Source organism: Epinephelus lanceolatus, chromosome 17, assembly GCF_041903045.1.
Source record: "Epinephelus lanceolatus isolate andai-2023 chromosome 17, ASM4190304v1, whole genome shotgun sequence".
NCBI classification, from domain to species: Eukaryota; Metazoa; Chordata; class Actinopteri; order Perciformes; family Serranidae; genus Epinephelus; species Epinephelus lanceolatus.
In genome coordinates this window covers 16258626-16284407 of record NC_135750.1, presented here as the reverse complement: position 1 = coordinate 16284407, position 25782 = coordinate 16258626, and the positions used below count along the sequence as shown (strand labels likewise).

General features: G+C 42.3%; 1 protein-coding gene across 50 annotated transcripts in view; it reads left to right on the top strand.

The window, feature by feature from the left end:
* LOC117247896 (ankyrin-3-like) overlaps nt 1-25782 on the top strand; it is a 172376-nt gene that overhangs the window by 125309 nt on the left and 21285 nt on the right. For 10 of the 50 annotated variants that reach the window (XM_078160761.1, XM_033612545.2, XM_033612531.2 and 7 more), the window contains 13 exons: nt 4038-4161; nt 8571-8673; nt 11400-11509; nt 14593-14817; nt 14911-15065; nt 15413-15624; nt 15870-16077; nt 16458-16554; nt 19057-19285; nt 19837-19962; nt 21319-21441; nt 21979-22005; nt 24817-24898. In XM_078160761.1, coding sequence (XP_078016887.1) covers nt 4038-4161; nt 8571-8673; nt 11400-11509; nt 14593-14817; nt 14911-15065; nt 15413-15624; nt 15870-16077; nt 16458-16554; nt 19057-19285; nt 19837-19962; nt 21319-21441; nt 21979-22005; nt 24817-24898 — 1821 coding nt within the window. Of the gene's footprint in view, nt 1-3341; nt 3524-4037; nt 4162-6314; nt 6327-8570; nt 8674-9554; nt 9606-11399; nt 11510-12291; nt 12325-14592; nt 14818-14910; nt 15066-15412; nt 15625-15869; nt 16078-16457; nt 16555-19056; nt 19286-19836; nt 19963-21318; nt 21442-21978; nt 22006-24816; nt 24899-25782 lie in introns of those variants that run through there. The other 40 variants (XM_078160769.1, XM_078160767.1, XM_078160756.1 and 37 more) reach the window with 14 other exon arrangements.

Sequence of the window (25782 nt, the reverse complement as noted above, 5' to 3'; positions counted from 1 at the left end):
TAATTCATCGCATTGTGCTCGTACAGCGCAGCCTTGGTGTTCACTTTACTCAACAGAAAGCAGCTACGGTTAGCATTCAGGCCTGCACTCCTTCATCTTTGCTGCTGTGTGTGTGTGTGTGTGTGTGTGTGTGTGTGTGTGTGAGTGAGTGTGTGAGTGAAGGAAGGAGCTAGAGGAAGTTAAGAGTTTCCACATCTCTGTTTAATCCTATATGGGGGAAGCCGATCCTGTTAAGCTGCAGGTGTGAGGGACACTCCTGGTATCCGGCTGTTGTGTGTGCGTGCCACCTGCCTGTGCAATCACACGCTCATTTCATGCTTTCTATAGCCTACTATCACCACTAATTGTGCCATCTTTAAAGAGCCACTTAACTCCTTGTTGTGCGCTGCTGTCATCACTGTGGAGTGTTTCCATAATCCCCTGCTCTGGTCTTAGAGGATTTTCTTACCATAGCTGGTGTCATGCGTACTAAAGGTCTTTAACTGTCAAACACCTCTTGTGTAATTGTTCTAAATTTTCTTATTCTTGTGCAAGTTTTATTCCTTGGGTGCAACATGCAGAAGGAAGAGAAATATTGCTTAAGAGTTTTTTAAAAAAGTGGCAGAATGATGGTGGTTATTGCATCATTATTTGAGCCCCACTCTGAGTTTGACATGCAGCCATAGAGGAAGAAAAGACAGGAGGAGTGTTCTGTGAGTTTTCCTCCGTCACTGTCTCCTCCACTGAGGTTCCCAGGCATTTGCTCGGACGACCTGTCAGCTGACTGTGCTCTCCACACAGCGGTAAACACTGAGTGCGGCCCCTGTTGCTGGCTCTCCTCAGCCGGACTTTGTTGGTGGATGCTGTTGAGCCAAAGCGCGCACGGAGACTTTCTCTCTTTAAATCCAATGAGATGATCTTCTTTTGAGCCGCCTGCGGGAGAATTAACCCCGGTGTGGCCGCCAGTGGCAGATGGCTTGAACTTGTACTCTTTGCAGCCCGGTAAAGTCCGCTTTTTTGCAGCGAGAAGACGCAAAACTTACAAGAGTTTAGTCTTTTGCGGAGGATAGGGCGGCGGAAATGTGCGCACCAGCCACAAACGCGCAACTTGGTGTGAGTGGAGTTAAGTGCGTGGGGTGAGGAGAGGGCAACATTTTCCATCAGCTTCACAGGCGCTGAATGGACTACTTGGTAGTCTTCACCTCTCACTGGATTTACTTTTCATCCTGGGGACGTTTTGCGGAGCTTTAGAAAAATAGAATAACTGAGGAAATAAAGAAGAGTTTTGATCAATATGGCTGCGCTGGACAAAGGTAAGTCGTTAGAGCATCAGAGGAAGTTTTAATGGCCGGTGTTTGAAGAAGGGAAAAACACACAGAGGATCGATGGACAGACAGAAAGAAAGAGGGAGCGTGATGTGAAAGGCATTATTATTTTTCTATTTTATTGGGTGGAAGCGATGGATGGCAATTTTCTCAGGCTTTTGGCCTCTGTGGATATTTATTATCCCTTTATTTATTTATTTATTACTTGTGCTGTTAGAGAGAGGGACAAAGAGAGACAGTATTTGATGCTGCAACTTTGCAATTCAAGAAGATGTAAACTATACAGCAGCAGCAGGAGGAGGTGTGTGTGTGTGGTAGGGTGGGTGTGTGTGGGTTGATGTGATATGTGGGATGTTGGGTATGTGTGTTGGTGGGGTATCAGAGCTTGAATGGGACGGTGATACATTATTACAGCAGCCAATTGTTTCCCAGTTGCGTCAAGTCAGACAGAAACAACGGGAAAAGAACAGGAAGTTAGGTGGTCATCTTGACCATCAAAATAAAAGTGTGCATAAAAATAGAGCAATGTTTTTGATTTCTAAATCTAATGTTATAATAATGATAATAATTTTTATCTATAGAGCGCTTTTCATGGTATTTAAAGGCCCTTTATATTAGTCAACGATCATTATGTCTTGTGTTAGTTTTCTTTTATATATATATATATATATATATATATACATATATATATATTATAGATTTTTTAGATTTATTAATTTATAAGGAGCTGCAGTCCCTTGGCAAGATGTTTTGAAACCAATAAAAGGATAACTAAAGTGGTACCAAACTGTATTATTCTGTGCTTTACAGTAAAGGTGCACTGAAGGCTCCAGACAGAAGTTTTGCTTTAGTATTCTCCAGTGTCACTGTGTAAAAAATAGCCTAAACTAAATGTGCAGAAAGTTTCTTCAGCAATTAATGTCACAGTGTATTTTTGTAACTGGATACATACGCAAGTTGTCCCTATGCATCATGTTCACGGCAGTCTCCCCACACTGCTTGAGAGTAATTTTGGGACCAGAAAATGATAAGCAGTGGGAAATTATTTACAGCAGGGGTTAAACTCATTTTAGTTCATGGGCCCGTACAGCCCAATTTGACCTCTCAAGTGGGCCGGAGGAATAAAACCACTGCATAATAATCCACTGCATAACAACCCCTTTAACATTTTTTAGTGTAAAGAAAATAATTCCAAAAACATGGTTCTGTTTACAAAACAGATGATTAACAGCCTGTGATATCCTTAGAAAAATTATGTGCAAATTCAACAGTATGTCCCAGTTTGTCCACATTCAGTCAGTCTACTACTCACTTTAATTACATATGCATTTTTTCACAATTTCCCACTTAAGTTGAAGCTGTTGAAGAAGCGGGTGAAGTCATCCGCTGCCTTACAAACCATTTACAATCTGAAGTTTCAGCAGCAGGGCTCCACTAATATTGTTTTAAGATAGAAGTCTACAGACTCTTTTATACTGAAGCTGCTGGTTGACAATAATTTGCTTTAAGCATGGCCACAGAAAGTATTCATTTTTATTTAAATCTCTCCTGTAACCTCTTAGCCGTCACATGTACATCAATATTAGATGTGCAAGTCAACTAGAGGGCCATGTTAACAAAATTTTTCAACAATAAATAATAATGTTTCAAGCCTAGATTAATTTAGAAGCATTTTGCTGCACATAGCAATTGCATATTATTTTTATAGCCTTAGATATCTGTTGTGCTCAGTAGAAGTTGCAACACACAAGTTGGTCATTCATGCAATAAGGCACCGCACCCAGGATGTAAATCATTGTACATGAGGCCATATTAAATCAGAAAACCCTAAAGGAAGCGCATCAGTGTAACTATATGACCACAATATTTGCCTAAATTAAACTTCTAGGGGAATATGTAGTGCGCATGTTGCTGTTAGGAAGTTGATTTGGTCACATGGCTCCATTAGGGAATGGTTTTAAAACTAAAACCCTTTCACTGCTGGTTTTATTTTGAAATCTGACACCGGAAACGCGTATTTCCAGTATGATCTAACTTGACGCTGGTGCTGGTGTCTGATCGGAGTGCGGCAGTATTGAAGGCAGGGGGAGGGGCTGCGGTGAAGGAGCAGAGTGTTGCAGGCAGGACAGAGCCGGACATGAGGGAGAAGGGGAAACACTGTAGCCGCTCCGCCGGCTTCATTGACCGGCGCGTCATCGTTCACCGGTCCGCCGATCGAGGTGCGGTGCGGTTGTGCGCTCTCTGCTTATTTCTCTGCTTATTGTGCGCAGGCTTTGGTCGCTGTTGAGCCCTCTGCTGCGCTCCGTGTGTGAGTGATGTGAAGCTGCGTTTGGTTTTACAGGAGAGCTCCAGATATACCGCAAAGTGGCTTTGCTGCTGCCTCTGATGGCATTTAATATTCTCCAGAAATATTCATGTCTAACCTCTGAGGCAGTCCAGCATCGGTGCTGCTCAGCTCAGTGTCCCAGCTTCATGTTGTTGTTGTTGTGTCACAGTTAAATGCATAGACAAAGTTGCAGTGCGCTATGCAGTTGCAGGGAGGTACGTGGGGTTTAACGACAGTGTTGATAAATTATCCAAGGCCTCCTCTAAGTACCATAATCAAATAAGTGAGGGACTGATGTCGGCAGTGAGGGCTTGTTTTTCTTCCTGAGGTGCCGCATCGCCTCTCTGTGCCCCGGATTGGCTCCTGGAGTTAACAGGAGGATTTTATGATTTCATCCCCCCCACCAGGTGAGGATGCGATGACCGGGGACACAGACAAATACCTGCGGCCTCAGGACCTCAAAGAGCTGGGGGACGACTCCCTCCCTCAGGAGGGTTACATGGGTTTTAGCATTGGAGCCCGCTCCGCCAGGTAAGCACCTGTCATTTATACTATAAAAAAACACTCATGTATTCTGGTGCAGTGCTGACAACTAGTGTCCAACTTGTCCTGAGAATATTACAGCTATATTATGTTTATATTGGCTAGATTTATAGTTGCTGTTGATGTTGTGGTTGTTTACACACATATGATGCCACCTGATGTGACTATAGTGTCATTGACATCATATAATATTCAGCTCCTCCAACACACACACACACACACACACACACATACACATACATATACCAGACACAAACACACACACTGACACACACACACAAACAGAATAATGGAAATCACTGGAGAAAGCAGCTGGAAAGTTGCCACCCAATGATTCAACCTGACAAAATGATTCAGCATTTTGTGTGGCCTCATTCAAACCCAGGCAAAGATTACAACCGACCCATAGTGTAACACAAGAGATATAAGCTGTACCTTTGAACTGCGATGCCTTTGATACTCTCTGTGAACAGCTGCGCATCAGGATTAGCCACGGGCCAAACTAACTACAGTTTCACATAGTGGACAAAGTATGTAGTGGAAAACTGGCAGGCTCCAGTGAAAACACATCAGCAGCACACGGGACAAGTGTTGTGCAGCCCCCAGAGTGTATTGTAGCCTCGCTGACAGATGGCAGATGTACTGTGATGGTTGGATTGATAAAAACAACAACACTGACTGTGACAGGAAGGTGCTGCCATCAGCGGGTCGCAGCAAACAAGGGAAACGTTGAATTGAATGGAAAAAATCCACGTAAACAAAGTTGTTTGATGAGGCTCATGGGTCATTTACTGGAAAGAGTTTTGACCTGAATTAGGTGAATTGTTGTTAGTTTAAAGGAATACTTCACCCACAAAATAATTTTTTGTGTGTGTCAGCTACTCATCCTGTGTTACATTGAATATGTGAAGAAAACTTTGTTTTTCTCTTATGCTTCCATGATGAATGAAGAATCAAAAAACAGAGATAATTACTCATGAATTGAAGTCATAGGGGGCCAGGTTTAACACCAGCAAAACTACATCAGAACATCTGTTTACAAACTCTCACACAACTCATGCTGTACAAACCAAGTGTCATTTATCAAGTCGCATGCTCAGTACTTCACGAGCTCATGTATTTTCCGCTAAAACCTTACACTTTAAAAACACTTATCCACTTGAGCAGCATGCATGAGCTAAAACATGTTTGAACTCTGCTCAAGCGTTCCATTGAGCATAGTTTAGTTTAGTTTTTGGCCAGACGCTGAATTCGTCTGTGCTTGAGAATGTTTATACGGATATAATGTTTTAGTGAAAAATGCCTGTTTGGGAAGTACTGAGCTGACGACTGGATAAACAAGACTTGAATTATGCTGCACAAGTTGTGTGAGAGTTTGTAAACAGAAGTTTTGATATAACCCCCTTTTACAGCAATTTACTCCAGATTTTTTTCAGTTTTTGGATTCTTCGTTCACTGAAAAGGCGTGCAAGAAAAACATGTCTGAATTCACTGTAACATGGAGTGAGTTATTGATGTATAAATAAACATTTTGTGGGCAAAATGTTCCTTTAAAATATCAAATCATAATAATTAAAAGAGACTGGTGACCACGTTTGAGGGTTTGAAGCTCAAACTGCTGTTTGTTTACTAGTGTTAACAGTTTATTAGTATGCCTAGAATAAAAAGTGTGCGACAGATTCGTTTTTAATGTCTCCAATCTGCTACAATTATAGCTACAAGTACTAAATCTGCTGCTTTTCTGTTATTGCATGTGAAGTAGAAGCTGAAATAGATTTGAAATTGTTGCAGTGTCTCTTTGAAGGGATGTGAATGTAATGCTGTGATTTATTGATCAATGAATGTATGATGCTGAGCAAGTTCTTTACTTTTCCTTACCTTTCTGTTTATGACATCGACATTGCATGGTTTGCTTTTTGACTGGGCTGCACACACACAAACACACACACACGCAAAAAAAAAAACAACAACTAAAAGAGCTTGTGCCTAAGTCGTAGTGTACAACCACGCACAGCATCAATGTCATATGGAGGGGAAAAAAAGAAAGCCACATCATGCTTGAATGTCTTCAAAATGCTTTGCTTTTCACTCTTCTATTTTGTTCTTTTCCTTGTTTTCCTGCACCGTGTCCCTCATTCTAGCCCTAGACTCAGGTAAGAAAAGAGTAGTTGTAGTCATAGTAGTAGTAGGCAACATTAGCTGTGAATGGTGTCCCCCCCACCCCCCAAATTACTGTTTAACCCCGACCCTACACCTGTAAAACCGCTAACCCAAACCGTAAGTCATCCATCGTACATTGATGTCATCCAGTGTTGCTGTTCTTCTGTTTGTGGTAACAGATGTGTCACTTTGTCGCTGTTGTATTTGAGATCGTCGCTTCATTCACCATATTTTCTCATCCGTCTTCACTACATCATCACATCCACCAAATAAATGTTTTTTTTATACAGGTGTGGAAAAGAGGCAATCTTGCTGGAAATGATAAAATAAAAGCCACACTTTTCTTCAGTTTAAGTTGTGTGGACTAATCCTGTAACTTGATGTGGCACGTCCTTAAGTGGCACTTTATTTATATTTTTGTGGTGCCACAGAGTGTAACTTCCAGGGATCAAACACATCAGTTTATTAATTATCCGCCCCTTTTTGTCCCCTCAATTTACATATCAGTAATTGGAGATTTCTTCAGGATCTTTCTGGATGTTAAATCCATGGTTTGCAGAGATGGAAACCTTACGGCTGAAGATCTCTCTGGAATTTTAGCCCAGCATTTAGACATCATCGAGGACAAGCACTCGCATACACAGATGCATTCACGCACAGACACTCACAATGCCTCAAACAATTGTCTCTTTGAGTCCGCACAGATGCCTTCGTCAAAACACAGGTCCATTAGTATACATGGAGATGCCACACAGATAGAAAACAAGTCATTTGGAAAATGAGAAGTGGAGTTTACAGCAAGGCAGACTGATTGATCAACAGTAACGTGAATGGGTGTGGGGAGAGGAAGGAAGGCGACGGAGAAGGATGGGGTTTGAGGAAAGCAGCAAGATAGCAGCACGACTCTGAAATAGAGATAGCAGAGACAGGAAGAGATGATGGGGCAGCATTATTAAGATGAAGTGCTGGTAGGTGGCATGACGTGCAGAAATAGACAGACAATAAAGAGGACACCCGAGATAATGAGTGAGAAGGGAGGAAACACTGAAGGAAATGGAAGAGCATGGGTGTTTAGGGCGGAGAGGGGAGGATGGACAGAATGAGAAAGAGGAGGAAGCTGTGAAGAACAAACAGGGTCCGGTTGAGAGCATGGGGGGGATGGGGGTGTAGCGCGCCGCGGTGCTGCCATGCCAGCGAGTCCATTCAGGCCGTACAGAGTTGCTTGGTAACTTCGATGGTGGGGTAGGCAGGCTGTGCTGAATAAAGGGCTTCTCTCTGTGCTGAATAGGGTGCCCACTCAAACACGCTGAGCTCTGCATTTTCTCCCCCCCAGCTCACCCGTTCTCCCCCCTCCGCACTCACACAGGACACATCAGTACACATGTACAGTATGCACTTGGAAAAAAATAAGGCACAGAGTTGTCAGTGTAATCCAGGGATTGTGTCATTTTTTCGAGCCCCTTCAACTCCCGTCATATATGTCTTTACAAGTGCGCAAAATTTAAATGACTGCACACTCACACAGACATTTCGTCTCCTCTGCGCCGATCAAATCCCTGTAGCAAAGACAAAAAAACAACCTGAAAGGAGTCTACAGCGCCGCATCGAGCCTGAGAGGCTGCAAAAATAGGCACACGTCACCACACACACGGCCATAAAACAGCTTCCCTTTTGTATTTTGCTGCTCAGAAACAGGTCTAGGTCAGCTGCTAATCTTAGAATAAAGCAATGTCACTCTTCTAGCTTGAGACGGATTTAACTGTTTGAAACACTTAAATTTCTTTTTACTTGACTGCACAGAAACTTGTCAGCCAGGCGCATACACGTACACTCCACTAATCTCTCATGTCTCATCATTTAGACACTCGCAGTTACATCCATGTCCGTGATACACACTCTCATATAGAGACGATCGCAGCAGCCGTCTGTGTCTTCTTTCAGCCTGTTCCTCTTTCCCTCTATCTCTTAATGCAAACACACTGACCTCACTCACATTTCCATCTCTGAATAACCTGCTGCAGTATCTTTTCCTCGTTCAACTGCGGGCTCCTCAGCCTCTCTGTCTCTATCTTCCACTTTTAGCTTTTGGACTCTCTCCGTCCAGTCAGTTAAAAAAAAAAAACAAGTTCCCTGGAGGTTGCATGTAATAATGGATTCCTTGCTTTTTGTTTTATGTCGTGTTCCCCTGCTCGTCACTTGTTGTTGCCCACGGCGCCACGTTGTGTGGTAACATGTAGCCTCCGCTCCTTCAGTTCGGATAGGTCCAACACTCTCAACCGGAGCTCCTTCGCACGAGACAGTATGATGATCGAGGAGATTCTGGCGCCCACGAAGGACACGGTAAGATCTGTTTCTTGTCTTTGATGCCCCTTTTTCTCCCAGTATACCCCCTCTATACCTGACCACATACCTCACTTTGATGTCTCTTCTCCCTTATTTTCTCTTACACCGTCTTTCTGTCAGGGGCCTGGTGAATAAACCCAGGCTGGGTAGACTTGAGGCAGGGAGCAGGGTAGCTTTCCTTGTCTTGCACAAAGGTCATAACAGAAGCAGTGTTGATGCCGTGCTTTCTTTTGCCAAAGTGCTGAGGGAGAGTGTATAGCACCTTGACGAAGAGTTTATTCAAACCTAAGGGCTTTGAGAGGCCTCCTCCGCCCCCCGCCCCCTTTGCTTTCCCACAGAAAAAACGCAGTGCTCTGCAGAGCTCGTCTAGCCTGTCCAACGCTTGTTTTGGTGGGCAGGAGCAAAAGCAGAAATTGTAAGCTCTTATTATAAACAGTATTAGTAATATAACCTATAAGTTCAGTGGCAACATTGCCCGAGATCTCAAACTGTGCTTGGCCGAAAATATGCACTCACGCCAACTTAATTCTTTTACGAAATAAGCAAATGTTTCAGACGTCCGAAGAGCTTCCTATTAAATTGGTATTCTATCAAAATGAAAATATACATGAGGTTTAAATCTTGTTTTTCCTCAGCGGTGGTCCATCTCAGTGCCATCACACTATAATCTGCTCCATATGGTCGAAGTTTCAGTTATTCAGGGTTTGTTTGAGTTTAATACCTAAATCGTAGGGCCGTCTCATCTTCACAAAGATAGGATCATGTTTTCTCTGATGGAAATCGAATCCTTTAGTGAAACAAAGCACCGTAAACTCACATGTCTAGATCGCACAGTTGCCCTCCGTGTGACTTCTGAACTGTCTCTCTTCTCCCCCAAGCTTCAGAGTGTCTGTAAAGACATTTCCTACTTGGTTGACCCGCTCAATAAGGTATAAAGAGTTCATGGATGTCTGACTCATTCGTCAAGTTCTGTTATTTTCCAGTCGCTGTGGTTCGTCTGTCATCACTCTGTCTTGAGTTTTGTGTATTTGTTTGTTTTGGGTCCGTGCCATTCTCATCTCACTCATTAGTGCGGGTCTGTGTCTGGTGAATGGTCGTTCCCATGCTACTCTCAGTGCACACCAGTTCCCATGATTTGCTGTTTACATACATAATTATTAAGGCTGGTTTTTGGTTTCTGGTTTTTCAAGCATCATGATTGCCTCACCAGTTTTGTACATTTCAGTGTAGAGCTTTTTTTTTTCAACTTTTTGTCCCGATTGTGATGAGACTGTAGATAGTGGTGACAAATTTTGTCAAAATATGAGTAGAACTGCAACGATTAATCCATTAGTTGTCAACCATTAAATAAATCACCTACTAATTTGAATAATTTTTGTAACCAGATTTTATTCAGCAATTAGCGTATTTGATAATACAGTGGCACAGTGGCGTGTTTTTCATTTTAAACTGAAATATTAACCCTTTTACCCCCCAACAATCCCCTCCCAGCTCAACAGAGCAAAGTAATGATAAATGAATAAATAAATAAAAATGATTGTATAACATACATAGACACAAAGTGAATGTGCAACTAATTTAAAATAGATAGATAAAGAAATAAATGAAAAAATACATAATATTAATAAAATAAAAATCAGCTAAACATCAGGTAATACTTAAGATCAACACGCTAACCTAACCTTGTCTGCAGCCTATAATATCACAATCTAAAATATATGTACCCACACTGTTACATCTCCACACATAGTTGTCGACACAATAAATGCACTCAAAAAAATCAACACTTAACCTTTCTCCGATCATACTTTGAGGTCGAAGTGGGAGATAAGAGGCTGCATGTGTTTGTAAAACTTCTCAGCCGAGCCACAGATTTGATCTTTTGATCACAAAATTGGATCTTTTCCAGTTTCAGAAGTGACATTAAATCCCGCAGCCTACATATTTGTGAGGGGTGAGCAATTTTTCCGAAAGAGGGGGCTTCAACGGCAAGCTCGTAAACAGGCAAAAGAAATTACAGTTCTTTGTTTAGCAGTTATTCTAACACCCTCCCCAAGGATACCAAAGATGGCACGCTGAGGCGATGAGTCCAGTATCTTTGATATAACATCAAAAAAGAGGGCATGACCAGAACATGAGTCAAGTTTCTGGTGCCTGAGGTTTGGATAGATACATCTTCGATAATCTAACTTTGCTAAAATTGATCCTGTGAAGAACTTTGAAGTGAATGAGACTAAGCCTTGCACAAGAGGAGGATAAATTTAATTGTCAATGTAATTCTGGGTTTTGGGAAACACTGATTGGCATTTTTCACAATTTTCTGACATTTTTTAGAGCAAGCAACTAATCGATTAATCAAGAAAATAATAAATAAATTAACCAACAATGCAAATAATTGTTAGTTGCAGCCCTAGATATGAGCTAAGAAGCTGTAAATGATGTCACCACATGACTTCACACCATAAAAAAGAAGGGAGGGTCATGTCTGTCAGCTGTTGTGTCCGTAGAAGGATTTATATTTAGCTCTCTCTTTCCTTTCATTCACTTTTTTGTCTCTCTCATCTGTCTCGACTTTTTTCCTTTTCATCTGCCTTGCTCGTCTCTCTCCTCGTTCCACTTTATTCACCTCAATCTCTTTCCTCCTCTCCCTCACTCTATAACCTTCTCTTTCTCTGTCTTATCTCTGCTCTCCTCACCTCTGTCATTGGATCCTCCTCTCTCAGCACCTGGCTGTGACCAGAGACTACAGCTCGGAGTGTATGCGGCGCTACAGCTGGACTCCGGACACCATGGACCACAGCCACAACACTGTCTCCAGCCCCATCCACTCTGGGTAAGAACAGCTACACCATCTCATAGGATAAGTTCACCAGCATACACTAAATACAAAAGCTAAAACATAAGCTGCACACACCTCCTGCATAAATTACACATTTTCTGTGCTTGCTGCACACAACTGTTGTCTTTTGTTCTCCCTCCTAAGAGTCGATATTCAGCAAACCCTGCAGCACTGGTGCAGACATGATGCAGGGCTGTGGGATGTCTGCAGTGCTGCTACTGTACACATTACAGCAACAAAAGACACAGTCCATCCTCTAAAGCTCTCATGTCATACCATAAGTCTAGAGACATGGTCCAGACGTCGCCTTCATGTTCACTGACATCAGCTCTATTTCTGTCATCGCAGAAACAAAGTGCAGGCTCTGTGTGAGCTCATGGCACCGTGGCTCGTGTGTTTCATTTGGATAAAGTGATAAGGGTTTGCTCTCATTGCATACTTTGAATATATGGCGTAGTAAAATGTAAATGCTCTCGATGAAAGGCGCTGTCTTTGCACAGAAGTTCATGCTTATTTTCTTTGCTCAGGGATCTGTCATGTCCAGTTTTGGTTGAATCATAATTACGCCTTGTGCGTTTGTCTTTCTATTCATATATTATTTTGTTTGTTGTCATTTTGTCCCTTGTTTCCCTTTGGTTTTCCACCCGTGTAGTTTTAAATCTTTCTTTCACCACCAGCCGTCATTACAGATCCCAACCGTGATTGTGAAACCTTGATACTAAAACTAGGTTCTGGGGGTTTGCCTCCTGCATTGCCTCCATGTGTTTATTTTGCAGCCTCTCCTCCCCGCTCCCTCAGTATGACTCCAGGTGATGACTGAGTTCGCTGCTTTCATCCATGATGCCGCAGTGATGTCACTCACTCCTCCATCTCTGTCTCCCTCTGACCTCATCACTCTCTCCTAGCCTCCTCTCCCCCCACTCCTCCACTCTGTGCTCGTCTCATCCGTGTGTGTCTGGTGTTTCATTTGCACTGCCTTAGATATTAGAAGTGTGTAGTCAACGTGTTTGGGAGTCTCTTCATTGATGTGCCGTCTCTCTGTCTCTCACAGTGCACATTAAAAATGAATCTTTCTCGAAACCTTACAGGGATTCTGCTAACTTCCAACATACAGTGTAGAAAAAGCAACAACACAGTACATAACACAACACCGTAGTAAAAAGAAGAGCCATGTTTGGCTTTACATATACACAGCTCATACAGTTTTCCATTAGGCTTGGGCAGCATCAAGGTATTACCGTATACCAGGGTATTTTTTTCAATACCATCAAAGATATAAGCACTCCTCTTTCTATTAAACTGATACAGAGATGCTGTGTTGAGATGATAATTGTATGTAGTGCACAGCACGCACCACCAGAGGTCAGTCTCTACTGGTGGGACAGGCAGCAGAGCTGATAAGATAGCGACTGCGAGTGGTGGGGATAATGTTGCAGGACTAAAGCCAGCCAGCAGTCATAGATAGAAAAGCGGGGATAAACAGTGTGTAAAAACAGCGTGTTAACATCTAACTCAGTGGATGGACCCTTCGCTAAGTCTCGACCCCGGATACAGAATGGCCAGTTATAACGTAGCATCTGGGTCCGACAACAACACAGCTGTGCTCCATTGACTCTAATGCAAACGTTTCAGATTTCCTTCATTTTCAGGCTGGTTTTGTGGATTTGGAGCTATATACCTTTCTTCCCTGTTCCAAAACCAAAATCAAACCCTGAAAAGTGTAGGGTTAGCTAGCTAGCTACTGAAGATATAGCCTACTGAATGTATACACATGCTGCTTTTGCTTTTTAATGATTATAACAGTGAAACAAAGACCGACCCTGCTGTACAGGAACCAGTGAAGGGAAGCAGGATAACTTTGCTGATGTTCAACCAGCTGTGTGTCATCACATTGTGAGCAGATGAGCAGCGTTTTGCTTTGCCCAGAGCTACCTGCCCATCCAGAGGTCGGGGTGCTGGCAGTAGCACAGGGGCGAAGCCAAACACTGTTCGTCTGCACACGCTGTGATGCCACACAGCTGGTTCAATATCAGCAAAGTTTCCCTTTATATTGATTGTCTTCTGTGGCGATCAGCAGTGATGTGATGGTTGACTTTTACACTGTGATCTGTAGCCTATAGTTCGGCTTTAGCTTCTAACTATCTTTGTCTTTTTAACCTGTTGTTGCTGCTGAGTCAGTTTGACATCCTGGATATATCCTTCAAACACAGACTGTAGACCCCTCTGTCTGCTTCTCTCTGGAATCACTGTTTCATTTCTCCAAAAATATGATAATATTTCTTCAGGGAGTGCAGTTAGTTACAGTGTGGGCTCCATGTTAGCTCTGACAACTTGACAGACCATTGCAAAGGGGCGGGGCTTAGTGAAAGGTCAATTGCGAGTGGTGGGGATAATGTTACAGGACTAAAGCCAGCCAGCAGTGCTAGATAGAGAAGTTTTTTTTTTTTTGTTTTGTTTTTTTTTAACACAAATACTGCCATATACCATTTACCCCGTTGAAATGTCAGGCAGGTATAAAGTTATGAAACAGATGCCGCCCAAGCCTATTTTCCATCCTCACTCTTTATCCGTGCCACTGATGTTATTAATGGGATGCCAAAATGTGCTCTTAACTTGAAGAATGGGACATACCACATATTAATCACATTAACCCTATCTCGGTGAAACATCTGTGCAGGTGTTTAATATTTGATCACTGAATGCTGCTTTAGAGGAACTGAAACTTTGGCAACAGTCTCACCTTCAGCCTCAGGAGGGGAAACTAAACTTTCTGCAACTGTCATCAGCACCCTGTTTAGTTTCAGACAGTGTTTAATGTTCTAAATTGAGGCGTGTGAAGGTGAGAACTGCCAACTTTCAGACCTCAAAGCATCTTTTATTTTCTTCTTTCTATCGTACTGTCTTTTACTCTTATCTCTATTTTTTGTTATTTCCTCTCTTTTCCTTTCTTTGTTTGGGTGTACGGTGATCACAGCATGGGAATCGTCCTCCTCACTTGTGTCCATGGTGGCTTCTGTCTATCTTTCTCTCTGTCCGTGTCTGTTCCACCTCTAACACTGTTGTTTTGCACCTCGCAGGTTCTTGGTCAGCTTCATGGTGGATGCCCGCGGTGGTTCCATGAGAGGAAGCCGCCACAATGGCATGCGCATCATCATCCCCCCCAGGAAGTGCACAGCGCCCACACGCATCACGTGTCGCCTGGCCAAAAGGCACAAGCTAGCTTACCCCCCACCCATGGTGGAGGGAGAGGGGCTGGTCAGCCGGCTGGTGGAGGTCGGACCAGCTGGCGCGCAGTTCCTCGGGTAGGACTTTCTTTCTTTTTTTTAAACACTTAATTTATAGATTTTTTTTCCATTTACATATTTCTTCAGACTAAGTTTGACTTTCTCTTCCAGTCCTGTGATAGTAGAGATCCCTCACTTTGGGTCCATGCGAGGGAAAGAGAGGGAGTTGATTGTGTTGAGGAGTGACAATGGCGACACGTGGAAGGAGCACCAGTCTGACGCCAGACCTGAAGACCTCCTCGAGCTGCTCAGTGGAATGGATGAAGGTAAAAGAAAGGTTATTCAGTGTCATTTACCAAAGATAGTTAGTACAGAGACACGTTTTGTCTGCAGTGAGTGGATGAAGGTGAACTGACGCACTTAGAAAGACTTACACTACACGACCCAGAGCTATATGTCAGCTGGTGACCTAGATATCATATTTTCACTCCAGCAGCATGTTTTCAGTCTGTTTAGCCTATTTAGTGTCTTTTTTTTGTAATGACACTGACCAAACTGTCAGACCTTAATAGTACCTAACATTTAAATGCATTTATAAAGTCAGAATTTGTATTTAGTAACCATTTGATGTTGCTTAAAATCCCATTCATGAGTGTAATATTTTCTGTCACAGAGCTGGACAGTCCTGCCGAGTTGGAGAAGAAGCGCATCTGCCGCATCGTCACCAGCGATTTTCCTCAGTATTTTGCCGTGGTGTCACGGATCAAGCAGGAGTCTAACCACATGGGCCCTGACGGAGGCATGCTGTCCAGCAGCACCGTGCCCATGGTCCAGGCCTCGTTCCCACAAGGGGCGCTCACCAAGAGGATTCGTGTCGGCCTGCAGGTACAGCGGGACTCCTTGGATCAGCTCAAATTCAATCTGTTGCATGACTCAGCTTTTTGGTTGCAAATACTGTACACTGGCCTATTATTTTATTTATACCTGACCTATTTCTGGTTGAATATTTGATTCCGCCTCACACGCCTGGACTCTTTAATTTCATAGAAAGTTCAGGGAAAGTTTGATAAAACATTTCTCAGACTTTTATCAACAAACTTTCTCTCTGTCTCCTCTGTGTTTCTGTCCAGGCCCAGCCTGTGCCAGATGACATGGTGAGGGCGGTCCTTGGGAACAGAGCGACGTTCAGTCCCATCGTCACCGTTGAGCCCAGGAGGAGGAAGTTCCATAAGCCGATCACCATGACAATCCCTGTCCCACCTCGATCGGCAGAAGGCCATCCCAGCGGCCACCGAGGCGACTCTGCACCCTGCCTGCGTCTGCTCTGCAGCATCACAGGCAAGTAGACCTGTAGATAACTAGAGCATGACAACACTGTTGCAGTACCTTTTTCCAAAATCCTCCTGCAGACCTCGCTTTGAGTTATTTAATACTAGCAGTTTGACAGTCATGGTATCCTTAGATGCCAACAAATGCGATTCATGGCACAACACATAGTTGTTCATCCATTCATTATACATAAAACAGAGTTAGTAACTCGCAGGCAGTATAAATTGAATAGCCGCAGGTGCATCAGGTCCACTTTGATGTCAAAAGCCACGGATCGATAGAGGGAAGATGAAGAGCCGAGAAGATAAAAGGATGAGGACTACAGAAGCTGAAAGACTGGCAAGGTTGGAACAGCAGTGAGCTCATCTTTTGGCCCTTGTTTCATGCAGGAGGGACGTCTCCTGCCCAGTGGGAGGACATCACAGGGACCACACCACTGTCCTTTGTAACTGATTGCGTCTCCTTCACCACAAATGTGTCGGCCAGGTGAGACACACACATCCACGTGCAGTATACACACACACACACACACACACACACACACACACACACACGCACACTCACACACGTAACTATATTTCTGTAGTGCAGTAAAACCACTTTTTCTCCAAAGCTGGATAATAAATACTTATTTGCAGTTACCAAAATGTTACCCTGGCACACCATTCACATTTAAGTGGACAGGGTTAGCCTGCCTGTTTTCCATAAATGCAAGTTTCTAACCAATACAGACTAGTGCGGAGGTGATTCATCCAGCTATTAACTGTCTTCCTCCTAAAGCCTTCCCCACTGCCTTCTCACTGGCACCCTTTAGTGGCTTGAACATAAAAATACTAGATGAGAACACTTAAGTTAACGACGGCTCCTTTCTAAAATAGAACAGTTGCTGGATATTATTCAAGCTGCAAGGAAATGTTGATTTTTGAGTCTAGAGCAACCCATAAGAGCCTTCGTCTGTGGACCTGACTTTGCTGCACACAATCTAAGATTTGGCATCACCGAGGAGAGGCTACATGATTATTTAAGAAACCCTTAAATCGATTGTAATGAGCACAGAAATTTTCTACCTCTTCTGCCAACTACAGATAAACAAAAAGGAAAGTGAATTAAAACTAGCCTGTTTTCTATTTGGCTCAGTTTTGCGTTCTTTCAAAAAGTCTTGTTCTCTTTCTCTTCGCATTGGTTACAGGGAAAAGCAGCTCCCAATAGCCAGAAACGAAGTGCATGTTGTCTTGCCTAGAGATGTGATGATTACACACTCAAAAGAAAATAAATCCGTCCATAATTTTTACAACGAATTAAGTCATTTTCAGGTGAAAATGCCAAACGCTTACTGCTCCAGGTCACCCTGACGTTTTTATGGACCAAACAATTCACTGAGAAATTGACTGACAGATTTAAGCTAGGGTAGGCAGTTTGTTTTCTCTATGGAGTCACTGGGCAAAAATCCCACAATAGCCAAAATTGTAATGTTATTCAATTTGTTTGGGAGAAAACTAGACTTCTGCATCTTTTCTTAGCTCTGTTTTCAGACAAGAAAATCTAGCCCATGACAAGAGACTTTGGCCGGGTCATTTCAGAGGAAAGGTGTTTCTGTTGGCTGTTCTGCAAATTGCAGATGCGTGTGCACGTCCCTTTCAGTGACGGAGAATCCTGCAGAAAAAGTTACGATTCCAGCATTGGCAACAACTGGAGTTATCAAAAAGAGAGTTTAAAGAGAGTCTGACAATATACAAAACAAAACACGTCAGTAAGTGTTTTTAGAGATGAACAGAAAATGTTCTTAATAGCTTAGCCTTGCTAACCGGAGCCAAAGGCTCATGGCTGCTAGTTCATGTTCATGTAGCTAGAGTCTTGAATCACAGGCCCACAAGTTTGCAGGATAGTAATTCTCATGGAATTGCCGCATTTTAACAGCATCAGAATCATGACCCTTATCAGGATGATTGAAATTATTAACCAGTATTTGTACAGGTTACTGTATGAAGGGCCGGTATATGCTTGTGCTTGTCTGGTTGGAGGGGGAGCTGCAGGAGGAGGGTGTATTTTCAAAATCTGTCAGGTATTTTTTTTTTTTTTTTTTTGGCTTTTCCCGGAAAAGTCTGTCTGTCCCAGCTTTAAATGATAATGAAATAATACTTAGTCCTACCACTCTGGAAGATACAACAAGTAAATGCAAGGAATTTTAAATCACTGCCAGGAGACATCTGAGCGAGCCACAAAATGGTGACAGTGCAGGAAGCAATGAGACGTTGGCAGTGAATCCCAAAATCTGTCACTAGAGGAAAAACTCAGATTACTGTCAGTCGGCAAATTTCAACCCTGGACAGCCACTCATTTTTTCCTGACTTCAACATCTCATTTTTCCCGATCCTCTCCGTTTCACCACACACATAAGGAGAGCAAGTTCCCCTCTTGTCTGACTCCATGTTATTGGCTAACTTTAACCTAATTACATTAATTAAGTTACTTGTTAGTACATTTTTTCCTCTCCTGACTCCTGTTTCTCCATTGGCCTATATACTAACAAGGTTACACTTCCTTACACATTTACCCAAATGGTAAAAAGTCACGTTGACCACGCACTGTTGAGGCATTCCTCTAAACTGACTGCAGCAAGTGAAACTCCTGGTTACAGTACACAGAGTCCCTACAGTAGATTAGGATCATGTGGCAAATGTGCAGCCTGATGCTAACTAAGCATCCTGTGGTGCTCTGTAATTAAATGACTACATAGCTGTCATGTGTTTGTGTTTACTCTCCAGAGAAATAACTTAGCTTGTTTGATTTATTGCTTAAGTTGGTCACTTGCACTACAGTTTTTTTATACAGAAATGGCTTAAATATGCAGTGTATGTCCTAAACTTTAGACTGTAAATCATTTTGATATTAGGCAAATTGTTCACTTGGCTGACTTCCAGATTCATCGTTTTCTTTTTATGTTTTCCCCCGACTCCCTTCTCCTTTCCTCCCATCTCTCCTCCATAGGTTCTGGCTCGCAGACTGTCACCAGATTCCTGAGACGGTGAGTCTAGCGTCTCAGTTATACCGGGAGCTGATCTGCGTGCCGTACCTGGCCAAGTTTGTGGTGTTCGCCAAGATGAACGATGCTATCGAGGCTCGGCTGCGCTGCTTCTGCATGACCGACGACAAGGTGGACAAGACCCTGGAGCAGCAGGAGAACTTTGAGGAGGTGGCGCGGAGCAAAGATATTGAGGTGGGGTTGTGTGGTCATGTGGACAAAAGAACAAACTGCCAAATGAAAAAAAAAAAAAAAAAAAAAACATTTTATTTTAGGGCTGGGTATAGGTATTTGATAAACCCAGTACCAAATAGTATCCAGACTTCTCCAGTCAAACAAGACCTGCATTCAATCCAAACCCCCCCCCCCCCAAAAAAACAAAAAAAAAAAAAACAGCTACAACCTATACAGTCTGTGGTGTGGTCAAGCCAAGTGTGGTATTTTTGACAGAGTTGGCAGTCCAACGTGCTGAGATGCCACCGATACGTTCATACGAATGGCTATTATGGTGGCATTTTACGCCACTGACTGCTTCCATTCATGTGCTTGGTATCAAATGGAGTAGAAAAAAGGTATCAAATGATGTACTTTATTATCGCTATCACTTTAAGGGCACAGGTTTTGGTATTGGTATCATAATGTTTGAAATGATACCCAGCCCTTGTTGAAATGCAATACATCCATTTCCTCAACCACATATCCAGAGTGTTTCAGCTGTTTTACTACATTGTTTTGTTATTCTGTAGGTTCTGGAGGGCAAGCCCATCCACGTGGATTGCTACGGCAACCTGTCACCTCTCACCAAAAGTGGGCAACAGCTGGTTTTTAACTTCTACTCCTTCAAGGAAAACAGGCTTCCTTTCAACGTCAAGGTATGAAGTGTATCCCTCCTACCAAACACTCTCTCTGCTAGCATTGTCTGTCTGCATCATTCACTTTGGTGTCCTTTGTAAATGAGCTTTGCTGATTAAATTATGTCATGAATGTCAGATCATCATTTACTAATTAGCTGACATTTATAGCAACAGCATTTTTTTTCTGCAGGGAGTATGTTATGGCTCTCACATATCAGAGCGACACACTGTAACTCAATTTTTGTCCTAGTCTTTTGACATGCTTGCCAACGAATTGACCCTTCATTAAGCCCCGCCCCTTTGCAATGGTCTGTCAAGCTGTCGGAGCTTACATGGAGCCCACACTGTAACTAATTGCACTCCCTGAAGAAATATTATCATATTTTTGGAAAAATGACAGAGGGGTCTACAGTCTGTGTTTGAAGGATATATCCAGGATGTCAAACTGACTCAGCAGCAAGAACAGGTTAAAAAGACAAAGATAGTTAGAAGCTAAAGCCGAACTATAGGCTACAGATCACAGTGTAAAAGTCAACCATCACATCACTGCTGATCGCCACAGAAGACAATCAGTATAAAGGGAAACTTTGCTGATATTGAACCAGCTGTGTGGCATCACAGTGTGTGCAGATGAACGGTGTTTGGCTTCGCCCTCGTGCTGCTGCCAGAGGTTGGACCTCCGCCATCGGCAGGCAGGCAGGAATCTCCAGGTGAAGTCCAACAACGTTCATCTGCGCCCACTGTGATGACACACAGCTGGTTGAATATCAGCAAAGTTTCCCTGCTTCCCTTCACTGGTTCCTGTACAGCAGGGTCGGTCTTTTTTTCACTGTTATGATCATTAAAAAGCAAAAGCAGCACGTGTAAACATTCAGTAGGCTATATCTTCAGTAGCTAGCTAGCTAACCCTACACTTTTCAGGGTTTGATTTTGGTTTTGGAACAGGGAAGAAACATATATCTTTTTCCAACCTCTCCAGGTAATGAGTATCATTAATACACGACGTGCCCCAGGCACAACATTTAGCTACAAATCCACAAAACCAGCCTGAAAATGAAGGAAATCTGAAATGATTGCATTAGAGTCAATGGAGCACAGCTGTGTTGTTGTCGGACCCTGGTCTGAGCTGGCCGGATGCTACGTTATGATCGGTCAGTTTGCGTCCAGGGGCAGGACTTAGCAAAGGGTCAGTTGTTGAGCCCTGCATTCTGTCTGCTACATCCTTACGTCTTTATACTGTATGACCATTTCCAAGTTTAGGAACATGCAGTGGGTTGAGCTTTTTTCTTCTTCACATTTTCCACTTTGCAGGGTCGTTCTTGAAACCTTTTGTTACGGTCAACTTGTGATGCATCTCTTTGCTGTCCTCTACAGATCAGAGATATGGGCCAGGAGCCATGCGGCCGACTCTCCTTCCTGAGAGAGCCAAAATCCAGTAAAGGCCTTCCACAGACTGCCGTATGCAATTTGAATATTACACTGCCAACCCACAAGAAGGTAGGATCACCATGTTTAAACAGTTCGTCCTTGTAGGCCATATCACATCATCCACATGTAAATGAAATTGAAACACAGAGAGGGATGTTGTCCTGACATCAGGAGCCATTGAAGTTCATTTGGTTTAGAGATGACTGCTTGCTGCTTGTGTCTTTTATTAGTGTCAAAGCCTGTGCCAGTCGTAAGACCCCACAACGTATACATGCAGACACACACATGCACATCGTGCTTTGTTCTAGTGCCTGGCTCACTGTGGGTACATAAGATTTATGCAACAAGACAACTCTTCTCATGCGTTTGTTTGTTGTGGTATTGATTGATCACAAGAAACTGAAATTATTTTGCTTTTGCTTTTGTTTATTTTGCTGTTTATTTTTCGTATTAATCCCATAGATTTTTTCTGATGCCTTTTGTTGTTTTTGCTGCTCCATTTTCATCCCCTGAATTTTATTTCCCACCTCCCCGCTCACTATAACGTCCCTGCTCTCCATTGTGTCATCTCTCTCCTCTCCTGCAATGCATCTTGGAATACCACAGGATATGGAGTCTGATCCTGATGATGAGGTAAAACAGATTCTTCATCATCACATGGAACTGCTTCTTCTTTGTCGTCCTTTCTGTTGGCTTTACTGCAGACGCTGTAGTAAATATGCGTGTCGCAGATATTTCGTCTCTGTACAGTACCTTGGTGTGAAAGATGCTTCTGACTGCACGTTTATTTTTTACACAGCTACGTTATTGCTGAAGTGACCCCATGTAGTGCATGAGTGGAAATGGCAGTTGTTTTTAATCAGCAAGGATTTGTTTATTTATTGTTGTCTTCATCCCAAAGTGCAGTGGAGCCAATTGCTGTGCCACACCTCAGCTTGTTTTTCATCTCTATCTTCCTTTCCATACATGTCCGACAGGAAATCACCATGTCTCCATCCTTACTATTAACTCATAGGACGTTTCACACAGGACACTGGTATCTTTTGTCAGCTAAAGATGAAACCCTAACTCTTATCATCTCTCTACTTAGTCACTGTTTTGTTGTATTTGGGGTTTCCCTTCTTCACCCTTGTCCTTGGCTTGTGTGTAACAGAGACGACTAACTCCCTCAGCTGCATGACAAAACATTTCTAGGAGAGTTTAATCAAAGGGAGATGAGGCTGTTTTTATGTATGAGTATTTCAGCACTCATTTTATGCTCAGTGACATTATTTCTGAACACTGAGTGCTAAACAAAAAGTATTACGACAATAACCACACATTGCAACTACAGTATTATTGAGGGCTGTTAAACTATTCTAGATATAATTATAAAATCAAACTGTAAAAAAAACAAAAAACATTAAATTGTGTAAATTGATATTCGATTGTGGGGAGGAAAAACGCAGCACTACGGTGGCTGTCTGCCTTGCGAATTCCCACTTGGTCCTTCGCTGCACGAAGTGAATTGCACACAATGTCACTTTAACCTTCTTACTTAGCAAAGATAAAAAAAAAAAACATCAAATTGTTTATTGAAACCAGTATGAATATGACCTAACCTGTATAAAAATTACACTATCGAACATCAATTACAAATCATTCACTTTATCTCCAAGAGACATTCTCACTTCTCACTCTAGCACCAACCATAGCACAGAGAGAGACATATGTCTACAGTCTTAAAATGAAGTTTTAAGGAGTATGACATAATTTATTGGTTAATTTTGTAAGGCTTAGGTATGTTGATCTTTAAAAAGACATGTTTATGTCCAAATAAACATACCTACACAACTAGTTAGGGCTGCACCCGATTCAGAATTATGTCAGTCAAACCAGATTTGGCTGTTCAATATAAATATACAACTATTTGTTCCTTTTTTTTTCATATAAACTTTGAGTTTTGAGAGTTTGAACGGGTTTCAGAGGGACGTTCACAATAGTAAAGCAAAGTTAGCTCTCCGAGCTAATTCATGCTAACAACACTAATGACAGATCAGAAAAGTGCAACAGTTTTTGCCAAAACTAGATATCAAACAAATCCAGAAACTGTATCGTATTACGTTGCCATGAGCTGTAAATTCACCACTTCTATGCAGAACGCAGAAGATAATGTGATCTCAGAGCCTGACCGGGCAAAGCCTCTCTTTCTTTTGGGCAGCTGCCTCCATCTCACTCAGACTCACCCTGGTTCTGGGTCTGCAGCTGCCTGTACAAGAGAGAGGGACTGAAACGTCCTGAGAAGTACACTGCACACTGACTGATTAAAAAAGAAAATAAATAAATGGCCTTCAAGTAAACTAAGCGTTCTCCAACTGATGATTTGAATCTTCAACTTTCAGGGGTCAGCCCTAAAAGTAGTTATGTGTCGTTGAACCTATGTGTTGGGGTTTTTTTGTTATATACTCAAACATCATTTTGGCCAATTTTGACAGCCCTAGTATGACTACAGTGAAAGTTAAGGTGAGGCAACATGCTTAAGGTCTGCAAAATGTTCCGGTTTCCAAAGAAACAACAGTGATTGTCTTAGAAGGTCACAAACTCCGAGCATTGCCATGAAAGAAAGACGGGCTAGACCCACGTTCATCACACCAAACTCCACGCCTTTCCTTTTCAACTTATGACATAACGGCCACACTGTTAACTACATTGACACTGAATGATTCTGTAAATCAGTGGTTCCCAACTGGTCCAGCCACAGGGTCCAGATTTCTCCTCAGGGTCTACACAGTCGAATATATTCAGTGTCATATTTGCATTTGGCCATGTTGTCAAGCTAGTTTGCTGTCTCTGATAAGTAGCTGTCCATTTGTCACTCACTCATAAAGTCATTTTCTACAAACTGGACACGTTTGCAAATCACTTTAGGTCCATTCAGAAAGGACCTGTGACCCACTTTTGGACCGCAACCCACCGGTTGGGAACCACTGCGGTAAATCACGTAATGCAGAATTGTCCAATATGAACATAATTCCTGGAGACTGAATATGTACCACTCCCCTAATATTGAAATGGACACAATTCCTGATAAGAGGACATTGATTAAACACACCATCCCTAACTGGAAGTTGGATTTTACCCATGCTTACCACTTACTGGACTAGGTCATACAGGCAAAGCACATATTATTGGAAGTTATGACATTGAGAGATGCAGTGAGTGAGGAGATGCAGGGAAACAGTCCACTACTCTCCAGAGGAGACACTACAGTACACCTGCAGTGGCTCCTTGTGCCAGTACTAACAGCATGTGCTGATTCACTAATAACAGGGCAGTATCCGTGCACTGCAGCATCTAACCTAACAACTTAACATTATTATTTAGACCTAATTCTGACAGATCAGAATCACATTTCACCATATTTTTTATGTTAAAGCATCTTTTGTTCTTTTTTGTTTGTTTCAGACTGAAAAGCCAGAACGACGTCATACCTTTGCCTCCTTAGCTTTGCGTAAGCGCTACAGCTATTTGACCGACCCAGCAGCGAGTGAGTTTCCCATTTTTACTTACATGAAATTTTTAATTGATTTCAGATATTTGTGATTTTAATTAGTGTTAGTGTCTAAAGGTCCCTTCAAACAGTGTTCTTTCATATAGCTGTAGTTTAGAAATAGATCTACCTGACAAAACTTGTTCATCCATCGTTTATTCTATTCACCACCTGACACATACTCTTTGATCATCTGTCACTCATCCAACATTTGCATGGTTTACTGTGTGTTACGCTTTGCTTACCCACCCCATGTTGACAAAAGTCTCCCTGTTTCAACTGTTATGTTGTTTTACATTTGTGAAAACACTGGGAATCAATGTCTGTCTGTTCATTTATCATTTGAACAAAAAATGTTTTGATTCATGTTGAATAAAAATATTCTTTTGAATTGTTCTCATTTTTGTAGTGGCCATTTCACTCTTATTGGCTTTATGATTGTGTGCGGCTGTGTATATTAATGTGGTAACAGGTTGCACTTTACATTAACTTTATTTCTTTGAGTCTTTGTTAGCACAAGCATTTTTAGGGGATGTTTTCACAATGCACTTTATTATCAGGACGCAGAAGTTTTACAAATTCTGAGGTACTGTCTGTGTTTTGTTTTGTTATTCCAACCTTGTCTATCCAAGTCTTTTCCCAAAAGAAAGTTGTCAGTGATTTGATGTTATTTAAACTATATTCATAGGTAAGACAAGAGCAATGTTGATTAAAGTGAAAACATAGATGCTTTAGATATGACTGAAATTGCAGTGTATATTGGACAGGCATGAATTGCTGATTTACAGTTACTTTTTTGTAAAGTGCAACCTCATATTTTATTTTAAGTCATGACCAAACAAGTAAAGCAACATTTTTTTTATTGATGGTTTACACTTGTG